This window comes from Alligator sinensis, unplaced genomic scaffold (genome assembly GCF_000455745.1).
Source record: "Alligator sinensis unplaced genomic scaffold, ASM45574v1 scaffold1885_1, whole genome shotgun sequence".
NCBI classification, from domain to species: domain Eukaryota; kingdom Metazoa; phylum Chordata; order Crocodylia; family Alligatoridae; genus Alligator; species Alligator sinensis.
This window is the reverse complement of record NW_005843053.1, coordinates 13984-26429: the sequence shown is the minus strand read 5'-3', so window position 1 is coordinate 26429 and position 12446 is coordinate 13984. Positions and strand designations below refer to the sequence as shown.

At 44.4% G+C, this 12446-nt stretch overlaps 1 protein-coding gene across 1 annotated transcript in view; it reads left to right on the top strand.

Moving 5' to 3' along the window:
• LOC102387561 (protein Niban-like) overlaps nt 1-5220 on the top strand; it is a 63050-nt gene extending 57830 nt beyond the window's left edge. Inside the window, exons 4-5 of the mRNA XM_006037012.2 lie at nt 2389-2503; nt 5045-5220. Of these exons, the coding sequence (XP_006037074.1) occupies nt 2389-2503; nt 5045-5220 (291 nt within the window). The remainder of the gene's footprint in view (nt 1-2388; nt 2504-5044) is intronic.
• The last annotated feature ends 7226 nt before the right edge of the window (nt 5221-12446 follow it).

Below are 12446 nucleotides of genomic sequence, written 5' to 3'. Positions count from 1 at the left end.
TCCCTTTATTTTTCTAAAAACACTTCTAAAGTTCCTGTCAGTGTGCTCGATAACAAGTCTTGTGGGACTGGAATTTCACTAGCAGTATTTCTGTTGCTTCTAGCAGACCACAGCACAGCTTTCTATTTAATGACTGTAGCTCCACAGTTTTTGCTAGTGGCTGAGTTAGTTTTAGCCAGATGTGGCAGGATGGTGCCAGAGGGCCACCATGATGCCCCCTAGTGTCTGTCTTGCCCCGCTTCCTCATCTGCCACACCTTGATGTTGAAAGGTAATGAGGGAAGGCTGTCCTTGGAGGATGCTGAGCCTAGGGCAAGGGTGGGCAATTATTTAGGCTGGAGTTTTGGTGAGCTGTTGAGGGCCAGGGGGGTGGGGATGCTGCCCTGGCTTTGGACCCATTATGACTGTTTACACTGCCTGGCATAGTGGGGATGGGGGGAGAGGTGGGGAGATGCCAGTTGATCCTATCTAGTCCCGGGCCTGTCCATCCCACACCCACCACAAACCGGGATCATGGGGTGGTGAGAGCACAGAACCAGTGCCCATCACAGGGATATGTGGGGAGTGTATTGCAGGGGTGCTCTGGGCCCTGGGCCCTGGCCCCTCGCTCTCATTGCCCTGCAAACCTGTCCCCAGCCCCAGAGCTGCTGGCTCCCAGATGCCACTCCCTGGCTGCCTGTGGCCCCATCCCATCTGCCTGTCTGAGTGCACCCTGCCAATGGGTCTCCCAGGCCACTCTCCAGAGACCCTGATTGCCTACCCACTCTGTCTGGCACCTCTGGTGGTGGGTGCAAGGCAAATGGGCCAGGGTGCACTCTGGAAGGGACACTGGCAGGGCAGCCAGGTGTGGCAGTGGCACCTGGAAGTGTGAGGGTAGACTGAGCCACCACTATGGGCACTGCCAGGAAGCTGAGTCTGGCCACCGTGCTGCCCCCTCCTGACTGCCCAGCCCCATGAACTGCAGCTCCCAGCATATACAGGAGCCACACGCAGGGATAGGGTGGGCTGTGCTCTGCACCAGACGTCACCTCTATTCCTGAGAACAGCAAGACCAGATATATGGGCCATGGCCTGGGCTGCCCCGATGCCTTGGCTGGGCGGGGCCAAAGGGCCCCACCATGGGGCTGGACTGAAGCACTTGGTAGGCTGGATGCAGCTCGTGGGCTGTATTTTGTTCACCCCTGGCTTAGGGTACTCTTTCTCTCTCTGTGTCTCTGTGCTAATTTCCTCAGGCCCTACTTGCCTTAAGGGCTAATTTTGTGGTCTCCTTCTGCCCCTACAGGCATGCCCATGCCTTGCAGATGTTATTCTGTCCACACTGCTGTCCTTTTGTAGCGGCCTCAGCCTTCTTGGTTTAGCCCCCCCACCTTTACTCTGGCAGCAGGCCTCCAGACTTGGCTTACTGATTCAGACCCAGCTCCCAGCCTCATCCCTCTGTATCGTTGGACTCTGGGCCCCTTGGCCCTGTCTTGCACCTTGTCCCAACCCCCTGAGCATTTGATTTGGGGCAAGGCTGCTCTCGGTTCAGCTCAGCCCCCCAGCATCCCTGACCCAGGGCAAGGCTGCTGTTGGTTCCAGCCCAGCCTCCCCTGGTGTCCCTGACCCTAGGACAACGCTTTATGCTGGGTGCCCATGCAGCACTGCTGTGGCCTCCTCTTCACCACTTAAAACGGGTGGACTGGATGTGGCTGTAATTTTAAATCACAACGTAAATATAAGCCACTGCTTCCCAACTTAAAATCTAGCCAGCTCTGGGTCATTACCTAACTGTGGGCCATAAGCTTCCCTGAGCTCTCTCCTGACATCTCCCAGAAGTAACCTGCCAGTCTCTCTGCTGCAGGCACTCAAAAGTTCCTCTCCCTGCAGCATGCAGGGCCAGACTGCCAGCTCTGGCTCAGGCCCTGGAAGCCATGCCCCCTTTGTCATGTGCCTTCCCTAGCTCAGTACATGGATTTTTCCCTCTTAATTAAGGAGCAGCCTACCCTCCTGCAGCTGCAGTCCTTTTAAGCTGACTTAGGTTGCTACACCCTTTTAAAGTTGCAGGAACTTCTGGTTCCCTGTTAGTCTGCTCTCCTCCCCTTCCGTTATACAGGAGTAACAGGGTTTGGGTCCCTTGTTACACCAGACAGTAAAGCACATACGTTTTGAAAGACTCTGTGGCAGACTAGTACTAGAGGGCCACTTTTGTATATGCTTTCCACCTTTTCACATTTCGGAGTAGTTCACGCTTGATCTTTCCAGGAAACAACCTGTATTTAATCCACCAAAACTGATCCTTTTAGGTAGGATCCAGGTACTAATATTATATAAATGAGCTGGTTATTTTATAGGCTAACCTTACCCTTTTTTTAATCTTGTTTGACACTTGCTGTTTCTTTCAAATGTTCAGGCCTACCAGAAGGGAGCCAGCCCTAAATATTGCATTCTTCCTGTAGGAGGCAAAGTATTGACCTCAGAAGAAGATTACAATTTACTGTCTGAAAAACATTTTCCAGATCCTCTTGGTAAGCATTATCGAAACTGAAATGCCAAACCTCAAGTTTTTTTTTCCCATTAAGTGCTCTTTTTTGCTGATGTTGAGGCTAGATTTTGAACAAGGTAACAGAAGATTTATAGAATAATAGAATAGTGGGGCTGAAAAGGGAAGGATCATCCCTATTCATGCCATCTCATTCATATCCTTGTCAAATCTAAAACTGCACAATCAGTGCTATCATACAGCTATAAGGTATAGCACTGTAATATGCCAGAGATAAAGCAGGGGGGCAATGGCAGTCAATGTCCTGGTGCTGCAAGGGTTGTTAAAATACTCGAGAGATCCAAGGAAGAGGGCAAAGCCAAAGTAAGGCACACCCCCACCACAGTCCATACCAATTTGACCATGTGGTCCAATTCCTTCCTGACCCCAAATGTGACTATCAGTCTGACTGAGCAGAGGGGCAAGACCTCCTTGGCAGGAACCTTCAGGGTTAGTGCCAGCAGGAGCATTGATGCAACTCAGTCAAAATCCCCAGCTTCCGTTTCAGTTGATACTTAATGTTATTACAGTAGACAAAAAAGAAAAAGAAATCCCTGCCATGTGTAGTAACAGAAAAGGGGGAAGATTCCTTCCTGGCCTCATGTGGCAACCAGCAAATCCTGGCTCCAGAATGGCTGCATGCTACATGCCACTAATTGACATCTAGATAAGTACTGGATACTTCTTTTTGTACTGTCACTACATAATGATATTGTGAGCTCCACAGAGCAAACTCAGAAACAGGCTAGGATACAAAGCACCACCCTCTCAGTGCATTTTAAATATGCATATATTTCAGTACGTTGGGCACTGAAATACCCAAACTTGCATGGGTTTTTTGAGTGCATTTGATTCTGTATCTGTGATACAGATAGCAGGGAAGTTGTTATATGTGGAGATAACAGCTCCAAACTACTTTGTGTAATTTAGGCACCACAATGATTATTCCCATCCTGATTCCTCAAAGATGAGAGGTTCCAGATTGAAGGAAGCCAGATCTCCAGATGCTTCTGAAGGAGCACTGTCAGTACCAATTCCTTCTCAGCTACTGGAATGCCCCCCACCGAAACCTTGTTTTGTCAGAAATAGCATTCCTCAACCATTTGCTTGCCTGCCCCTAGAACACCTGCTACTGGAGGGGACGTTACACCTGCTGTAGGCCGTTTAGGGATTCCCCTGTGCAAAGACTTCTTAGTTAACTTCTAATGCAGCTTTTTCCCCTTTGTACCACACTGAAGATTTCCCCTCACAAGTTTAATCGTTTTGCTCCAAGCATGATTGATAAAGGGACTGATTGTAACTGGAGTTGCCAGAAGCACATTGCAGAGCATTGAGACAATAACTTGTAATCTCCTTAACTATGAATGGAGTTTCACATGTACACTGTAAGCTGGTTCAGAGAGAAACACAAACTGACATTTTATAGGACTTTGAACCTCCTTTGCTTTCTATTCCAGACTGTGGAAGTTCATAGAGCTTCCAGAAAGTAGCCTGTCGGCTCAAATGGAAAGGAAACTGGATGAGGGAATACATGCTGTTCCTTTTAGCTAAAATATAATTGTTTAGTACATATGTGGAGATGAGTACTTCCCTTGTTTAACTTGTTATTTTTACCATAAAGACTCTGCTGCTTATCTTCTATAATTCATCAAAAAGCAATGATTCTTGCAGGTGCCTCATTTTTGCCTAGCTAAGGGCTGCATTGACAATTTACCCAGTTTTCAGACTATATCTGACTTAATACAAGAAGTGGTGGAGTGCCATCATGCTGCTCTAATTTGGAGGTACTCCGTGCAGAGAGAGGTATGAGTGCCAAGTGCACAATGCCACATCTCGGTCTGAGTGGTTGTTTGTAGGCTTGGCAGGATTTGATTTTTATCGGTAAATGCCTATAAAGGTCAATATCACCTCATGCTCAGACCAACAAAAAATTTCCATTGTTAATAATCAAAATTTATAGAAAGGGGACATCAGGAAAATGATGGCTGATGGAGTATATGATGACGCAGGGAGCAGAACTGTACTGACTAGTTTGGACTGCAAACTCCCAGAAACCCCAGGGGACTGGGAACAAAGGAAGAGGAAGTGGCAAAGTGGATGAGGGACCTGAGACTGAGCGCAGCTCTGCCACTCAGCTGGCAGCAGTTCTACACCCCTCCACACCCCTAATTTTGCCCAGTCCTGAAAATTTAAAAATGGAAATAAGTGCTTAAAAATAAACATCAATATTATCAGTCAGAATTATTAAAAAATAAAAAATCAAATTCTCCCAACCCTAGTTGTTTGCTTGGGCTGGGTGAACACTGCATCCTGACCACCTGTACTTTCCCTGAACCAAGCTTGCCTTGAAGAATTGTTATTTGACTAACCCAAATGTATTTATTTTGTCTACTGCTTTAACAACGAGGTACATTTCTGTTTGTTACAGTGTGGAAAAGACCCCAAACTTACAAGTTTTAAAGTGTGTGTGTGTGTGTATGTGTGTGTGTGTGTATGTGTGTGTATATAATATTTTTTTTTTTTTTAGCTTCTAATGAGAAGGAGCCTCCCTTTGTTCAGCTGCCAAAAGAGTTTCCAGTTTTCCTGTGGCAGGCCTATCTCAGACACAGCTACTACTGTTTTGAGGATCCAGATGCTCAGAAACAATTCAGTGCAGTATTGAATGACTGTGTCAGACACTTAAACCATGGTAAGCACAACTAGGACTTCCTGCTCTGCTCCTGTTACCTGACATTAACCTCAACTAGCTTGGTATAAGAATCATCTTCAGGGAAGAGAAAATATTATGGGAGTTTCTTTCTTTTGGGCAGGTTCTTTCTTTTTAAATGCCTTAAGCTTTTTTCTTGCCATGCTATCGCTATATTTGTTTAAAACTAAACATGGTCTACGAGCCAATAACTTTTCATTAGGAATGTGCCTGGTTATTCAACATGGTTTTGATAAGTTGTAGGACGTTTGGGTGCAAAGCACGTTCAGCAATTTTACTGGTGCTCCCTTCCCTCATGGTAGTGTAAAACATACGTCTTAATGTTAAAACCATATGTGGCGATTGTCCTCCTACAGTATTATACAAAGATGTTCTCTTGGACATACAATGTTTTTTGGCAGCCAGGGAATCAAGGTGAGAATCTGACATACTGCTTGCAGATGACCCAATATTATTTCTGCCATATTTGACCAAAAACTTTACAACATGTATACATCAGTGACAGAATTGAAGTTTGTTTTTTTTGGGTGAAACTCTCCATTGTACAGATAGCAGCAGAGACTATCCTAGCAGGGTGCAGGGCCTGGTGCAAATCAGCCTGTGTGGGGCCTGGACGCAAAGAAGCCAGCAGCGGTGGTGGTGGGGGCGGAGGCGGCAAGTGGCCAGGCCCAAAGCCGGTGGTGTCACCAGCACAAGGCAGGCCCTGCAGGAGGGGCCGGGGCCACTCCGCGGGGCCCTGCAGAGTGCGGGGCCTGGGGCAGTCACCCTGATGTGCGCCCCCCTCGGGAGGGCCCTGGATACCAGTATAGCAGCACGACAGCTGTGGCCCAGTTAAACACTTCATATAGGTTTTGAGTAGAGCGTACGCTTTATTTTTGGCTGTTTGCACAAGACTGAATTTCACTTTGACTTTGCACCAGATTTATAAAAACGCCCAAGCTCACTATGCTTTCATTTTGATAAAGTATATGCCTAGTTACTATTTATAACTCTTCAGCTTTTGACAACAGCTATGAACCAGTGCTGTGCAAAATCTAAATGTACTTAAGATCAGAAACAACTCAAAAATACCTCTGTGGTAACAGATCTTAAGTGTACACACTTGAATAATGAATATTTGTTAAGTTTCCATCGCATAAACGCCACTTAAAGATACTGTATTAGTATATTTACTTCATTATGGGTGTCTTCATGAAAACTAAGCATATTCAATGTTAATGGTCCAAATTGCTCCAGCTTACAGAAATACACATATTCTGTTTATTTTGGCTATTACTGCTAAATAGAGCACATTTACCCTTAAGAAATGCTTCCAAACTCCAGGGCAGAGGTTCCCATTGCCTTATGTAACCAGAGCTGCTTGGTAATTTTTCATCCAAATGTATTAAGCAAAATAATAATAATAATAATGTGTATATTGATAACTTCCCTTTTCCAAAAAAAATGTTGAAAAAAGTTTTGAATGTTTCTGAAACATCCTATATTGAAACTTTTTTAATAGAAAATGACTTCTTGCTTTAAAAATTAAGCTGAAATGGAAATGGAATGACCTAAACTGAATTTTTGTTTATTTGTGAAGATTTTCAAGATTTTGCCTGATTTATTATGGAAAATTTTTTCTGAAAGCTTGAAAATTCTCTCAGGGCAGGGGAAGAAGCTCCCCACCCAGCTTTACTTCTAACAAGTGAGAAGTCAGTAACACAGTGAGACATTACAGGAATGGTGTCACACTGACCCTCATGAACTGAACACCTACCTGCAGCTGGTGAACTAACTCAACCTGCATTTACATCCATGGGAATTGGGAGTGATCAGCACCTCCCAACATCTCGTGTTTAATCTCTTCTAGTGTTTTGGCCAGTTGTACTTAGAACCTGCATATAGCAAAATGAATGTAGAAGGTAAGTAAGAGAGTTATCCCTTTGGCTTCCCCCAAAACATGAGTCACCCCTGCTGGTTCTAGGACCAGTGACCAGACCCAAAGAACACCCTCTAATACCCAATATTACAAACTAAAGATAAATATTTGTGAAATCAAAAGGGAAAAAATTGCTGTAGTTAAAAGAGGATCAGCTGATGTTACTGAGTGTTTCTTTTATTGTTGCGAGCAGGTGATTTGATCTCAGTTTATACCGATTAGTATCTACAGATTTGAACAAGGGGAATGAATGCCTTTCATTTAGCAGCAAAAGACCTCAGTCCTCCTTATGAATTGGGGCAATGCATGTCATCTTGTGTTTCCAGCTGATTTTCCAATTTACACAACTGTCTGCAGGGGTGAACTCAAGGTGGGCTGCAGGCAGGTGCAACCTGTAGCCACATGAGGCCATGAACATTGCTAGGATCCATGGCCCCATCTACATGTTACACTTAAGCCATGCTTAATGAGTTAATCATGCGTTAAGTTGTGACCCAGCTACATGTTTAACCACTTAATGGCATGATAAAACAAGCAATCTATATAATGTTAAATATGTAATAACTTTGTAGCTTGTTCTAATCATGTCATTAATTGAATATGTAGCTAAGTGCTCCACTGTGGATGGGAGCCCCATCAACTGGGGGGCTCCCAGCCACAGGGGTGCACCATATACTGCCAGCCCCGCAGCTGATGAGACTCATAATGGGTGGTAGTGTTCCTGGCACTGCCCCCCTGTGAGCCTTGTCAACTGTGGGGCTTATAGTAGGGAGAAGGTGTGGGTGGGAGGAAGCTCCAGGACTGTTGTTGGCTGTGGGGCTTGCAGTAGGGAGAAGACTGCTGCTGCGGTAAATCATGTCAGCTGTGGGGCTTGCAGCAGTGTTTTTTCTCACCGCCCCCGCTGAGAGTCCTGCAGCTGATGAGGCTTGCAGCAGCAGTCACATTACTGGTGCTGCTCCTACTGCAAGCCCCATAGCTGACATCTGCTGTGGGACTGGCAGCTGTCCCCGTAGCTGACATCTGCTGTGGGACTCGCAGGATTATGATCCTGGGCTCCCGCTGCAGTTGTGTTAAGGCACTGTGGGATCTAATGCATGGTACCACATTGGAGCCTCTTGCCCTGCATGTGTTGCTTGGCAGGCAGCACAATTGTGTGGATTGCACATTGGATCCTATTACACCTTAACCTGTTTGTGTAAAGGGCCCTATGTCCCAGCACTAAATGGATGACAACATGCACCCTTTCAAAGCCCAGTCCACCTTCTTTCTGCTCCTTCCTTGCTGATATGCAGGCTTTGTGCCAAAGTTAGCAAGTCACTAGTCAGAGATCTTCCCTTACAGGCTCTTCTCTCTCCTATCCTGCACAAATTAGGGAAAGCTGTATTAGTGTAAACGACACTTTCCTACCCCCAGGATCTGTACCAGGTTAGATTTGCTAGTGGCTAAAATCCCAGCATCCCCAAGACCTCAGTGACAGAGAGCAAGAGGGCTCTTCCAAATTAAGGCCAGATTTACATATGTTAAAAGCCTCAGCCTAGGGAGGAACACACATGCACTTGGCACTTTCAAGTATATTGAAACTATAAAGCTTCAATAAGTATTCCATATATAGCTGCCAGCTGAACCCAATTTCCCACAACATTCTTAAAGGGAAAGTTTCCCCTTGTGGTTTATCATTCTGATTAGTCTGCTCTTTTAGCTGTGATCATACAGTATGAAAGTGCTTCAGACTAACAAAACAATTCCTTTGTTCTGCAGCGAGTTACAGAATTCACTGGGGTGGGGGGAAGGGGAGAATGCAGTCATGTTTTCCTGGCACTCTGTAAGCTGTCCACACCTTGGTCCTTTTTGTCAAGTTTTGGATTTTTGTTGGGCAAATATAACAGCTTTGACAGGACTTCTGGCAGCCTCTAGTTTTAAGTAAAGTTCATTACTTCACTCTAGGGGACAATTCTGCACTGGCAGAAGATGGGCCTAAATCATCTAATGAGTCTTTTCTTCTTCTAATGTCAGTTATTCTGTGCTTTATGATATTTCATACAGATCAGCTGTTGCTGGCTTGTGCATCTGTTCCAGGATATTTTCTCTTTCCTCTTTTCTGTAACTAGATTTTAGCTGATGCAAGATTTTTAAGAAACAGGAGGGTACTTTTATTAAGAACATTATCTAGAATATTTCCACTGAAAAAAATCATTTATTTTTAAGGTTGCTAACAGCAAAACTAGAATAAGACATATTACATCACTAAAAATACTTAGCCATTGAAAGTCAAGGAAACAAAAGATAATATTAAGCAAGTCCAATAGTCTTATGGCCAGTTTTTACAAACACTCTGTTAATAGACTACTTCTTTCCAACCAGCATTCAAAAAAACCTTAACTCTGCCCATTGAATTATTAATCGTTTATACTTTTTCTCTTAACTGTGTGTAAAGTATTGATATGTTTACTTTTATTTATGTACAAGGTTTATAGAATGTATGCTTTTGCAGAACCTGATGTAACCATAAAATCTAAAATTTCAGCACTTCAAAACTACTTGAATGGCCTATAAACAATGTTCTCTACAGATCAAAGTAATTCCAGATACCATAACTAGGCAAATGTCATAAATCACAAGGTTAGTGTACAAACATAGCTCAATCTTAGCTTCTATGCCAGGTCACAAAACTACTTTACATGAAAACTGCAACCGTCAGTGTTGTACCCAACAATCACACTCAGTATACGGAACAAATGCATGCATAGTATTAGTTATACAAGCAATGGTGGGTGAAACACATTTCCAGATCTCTGCTTTATAAATGAAAATATGCTGATTTCTGTTAATGTTGTAGGTATATTTTAGCTATTACACTGGAAGTTGTAGGCACAGAATTAAAGTTATTTGGATACTGGTTAGTGATTCTTTTTCATGCGTGTTTGGTATATATGAAAATTGCTTGTTAAAGCTGGTGCCCTGGTTGTTTATATAACCATAATTGTCATCCTCTTTAGTTTTTAACTTATAGACTATTAGTAATTTATATACTATTATGTTTTCTTTTGGCAGTTTGTGTATCGGCCTTAAGGGTAGGTGAGCAAAGTTTCTGGTTTGATACTATTCAAGATGCTTAAGAAGCAGCAAAAAACCAACCGTGGGAATAATGAACATATATAGGCAAGGGCCAATTGGTTGCTTAAAGCCTGGGACAATAGATGTTTTAGACTGTTGGTCAAAGCACCATCCTTCTTATCTGTTGCAAAAGTGTTTGTCGCAGTTTTGTCTTTTGTGAGGCCAGCTGCTAGCAAATGGTACTAAGGATTGAGGTGTAATATCTTATCTGAAATTGCCATGTTGATTATTTTTCCTGAAAAATAACACTAAATTATTAGTGTTCTGCATGGGAGTTTAGAATGCTGTTTTGTAGCTGAAAGTTCTGCAGAAGGGTTTTTATTTACCTTCCAGCCCCCAACTATGAAACTAGTTTGCTTTCTTTCAGAAACTCAGCTAAATTTGCATGCACTGATTTGGTTATAGAATATGGAGCTATAGTGAGTCAGAGCATGGCCTTGACTAGGGAGTGGCAGTAGAATTCTGCTGTTTCCTCTATCTATATCTAACTACTTTTTATTTTGGTTTGCCCAGCTTTCTTGGTTTTGGATCAGAATTCATAGTCAAAGGGATAATAAGAGTTGAACTTTGATCATTACATGTAGATATGCATCAGTTCTGTGGATCGTGTTCTCTCTTTCCAAAAACAAATGAACACAAAAAAACCTGTTATGCTTGCCCTTCTTTCATACTGATCAGTGGGACTTTAAGATTAAAAAGTGTTTTGATTTTCTTCAGTGTTAGTGATTTAGGCTTGAGCTTTCTGCAGCTTTGAGTCCAGTTCAGTTAAAGAACATTAAAAATGTGTGGGTTGTACCTGAATCAGTTGGAACCTGCCTCATAGTACTAAAAATATTCCTGCAGAACTTGCTATATATTTACCTTTTCTGTACTAGTCTAATTTGGGAATGTAATAGGACTGGGCCCCAGGGGCTGCCATGATGCCCCTGGTAGCTAGACAGTCCCTGCCCTGCTTTGCCTCTAGGGTACCTTCCTTTTGCTGTCACCTGCCACTCCTTGATGTACCTGGTTGATCTCAAAAAGGAAGGCTTCTGAAGGATTCTAGAATAAGCCTTAATCCTTCCTTCTGCCAGCAGGTCCCTCTAAAATCCCATTAGCTTTAATCTTGTCCTCATGTTATACAGGCCCCTCCTGGCCTGTCCATGTCCCCCAGGACACTTGTTGCCTTATAGGCTATTTGTGGCTTCTGGCCTCTCCTGTAGCCATGCCCATGTCTCACAGATGTTAATGATCATCACTTCAGTGGGGCACTCTGCCCTGAATCAACACCCGACCCCTTCAGGCCTCTATTCCCTTGTTGAGGCTTTGACTTCCTTGGCTTCTGCCTGTCTCCTCTGCTCTAGCTGGCCCCTTAGCCCAAACCACTGCACTGGACCTGGTGTCTGGGTTCTAGTCCTCTTTTGGGACCTCTTGGGTCCTGGTTTCACCCTCTCGGGCTTTGTCCCTCTTGGGCTTTGGGCCCCTAGCCCTGTTTTGCCCCTCTGGGGCTCTGGCCTTCTCTAGCTTGGCATTGTGGGCTGTGGGCCCCTGGCCCTGGTTCTGTTCCTCTTGGGCACTGGGCTTCCTGGCACTATCTCCATCCAGCTTCAGGCACTGCTGGGATCTCTTCACTCCTGATAGTGTCAGCCTAAGCCATCGGCATAAACTGCAAACAAAAATAGAAGCTCACTGGCTGTAACTAAAATGCTAAGACCACCGGTTATCTCATGAAACCATTCTTATCCTGGGCTCTATCCCCCTGCAAGTCTTCAGCTCCTTACTTCCAGTCCCTGTTAAATCAGAATCCCAGGCCTTTGTGCCACCAGAGCCAGCTTGTTGCAGTACTCTTCCCTTTGTGGCTTGCAGGGCCAGACTGACCACCTTGCCTTTGGCCCTGCATTTATGTGACTCTTAAGCTTTGCCTCTTTCCAGTCAGGTGGCTTGCTAGCCCTGGCCCAGCTGCCTCTCTTTCTTCTAATGGGCTGCTGATTTAGATGCTGTAGTAGTGCCCCTGCTGCCCCAGTAGGGTTCTGCCCTGTTGTACTACTATTGCAAGCAGCAAGCTCTGCAATAGGCATGCATAGCTTCTGACCCCCGGTTGCCTATTTCCCTGTGGACAGCTCATTCCATGTAGTGTTCTCTTCCACCTGTGGAACCTTACTGCTCCTGCTTTTTCCCTTAAAGTAACAGGAGCAATAACTATTTGATGGA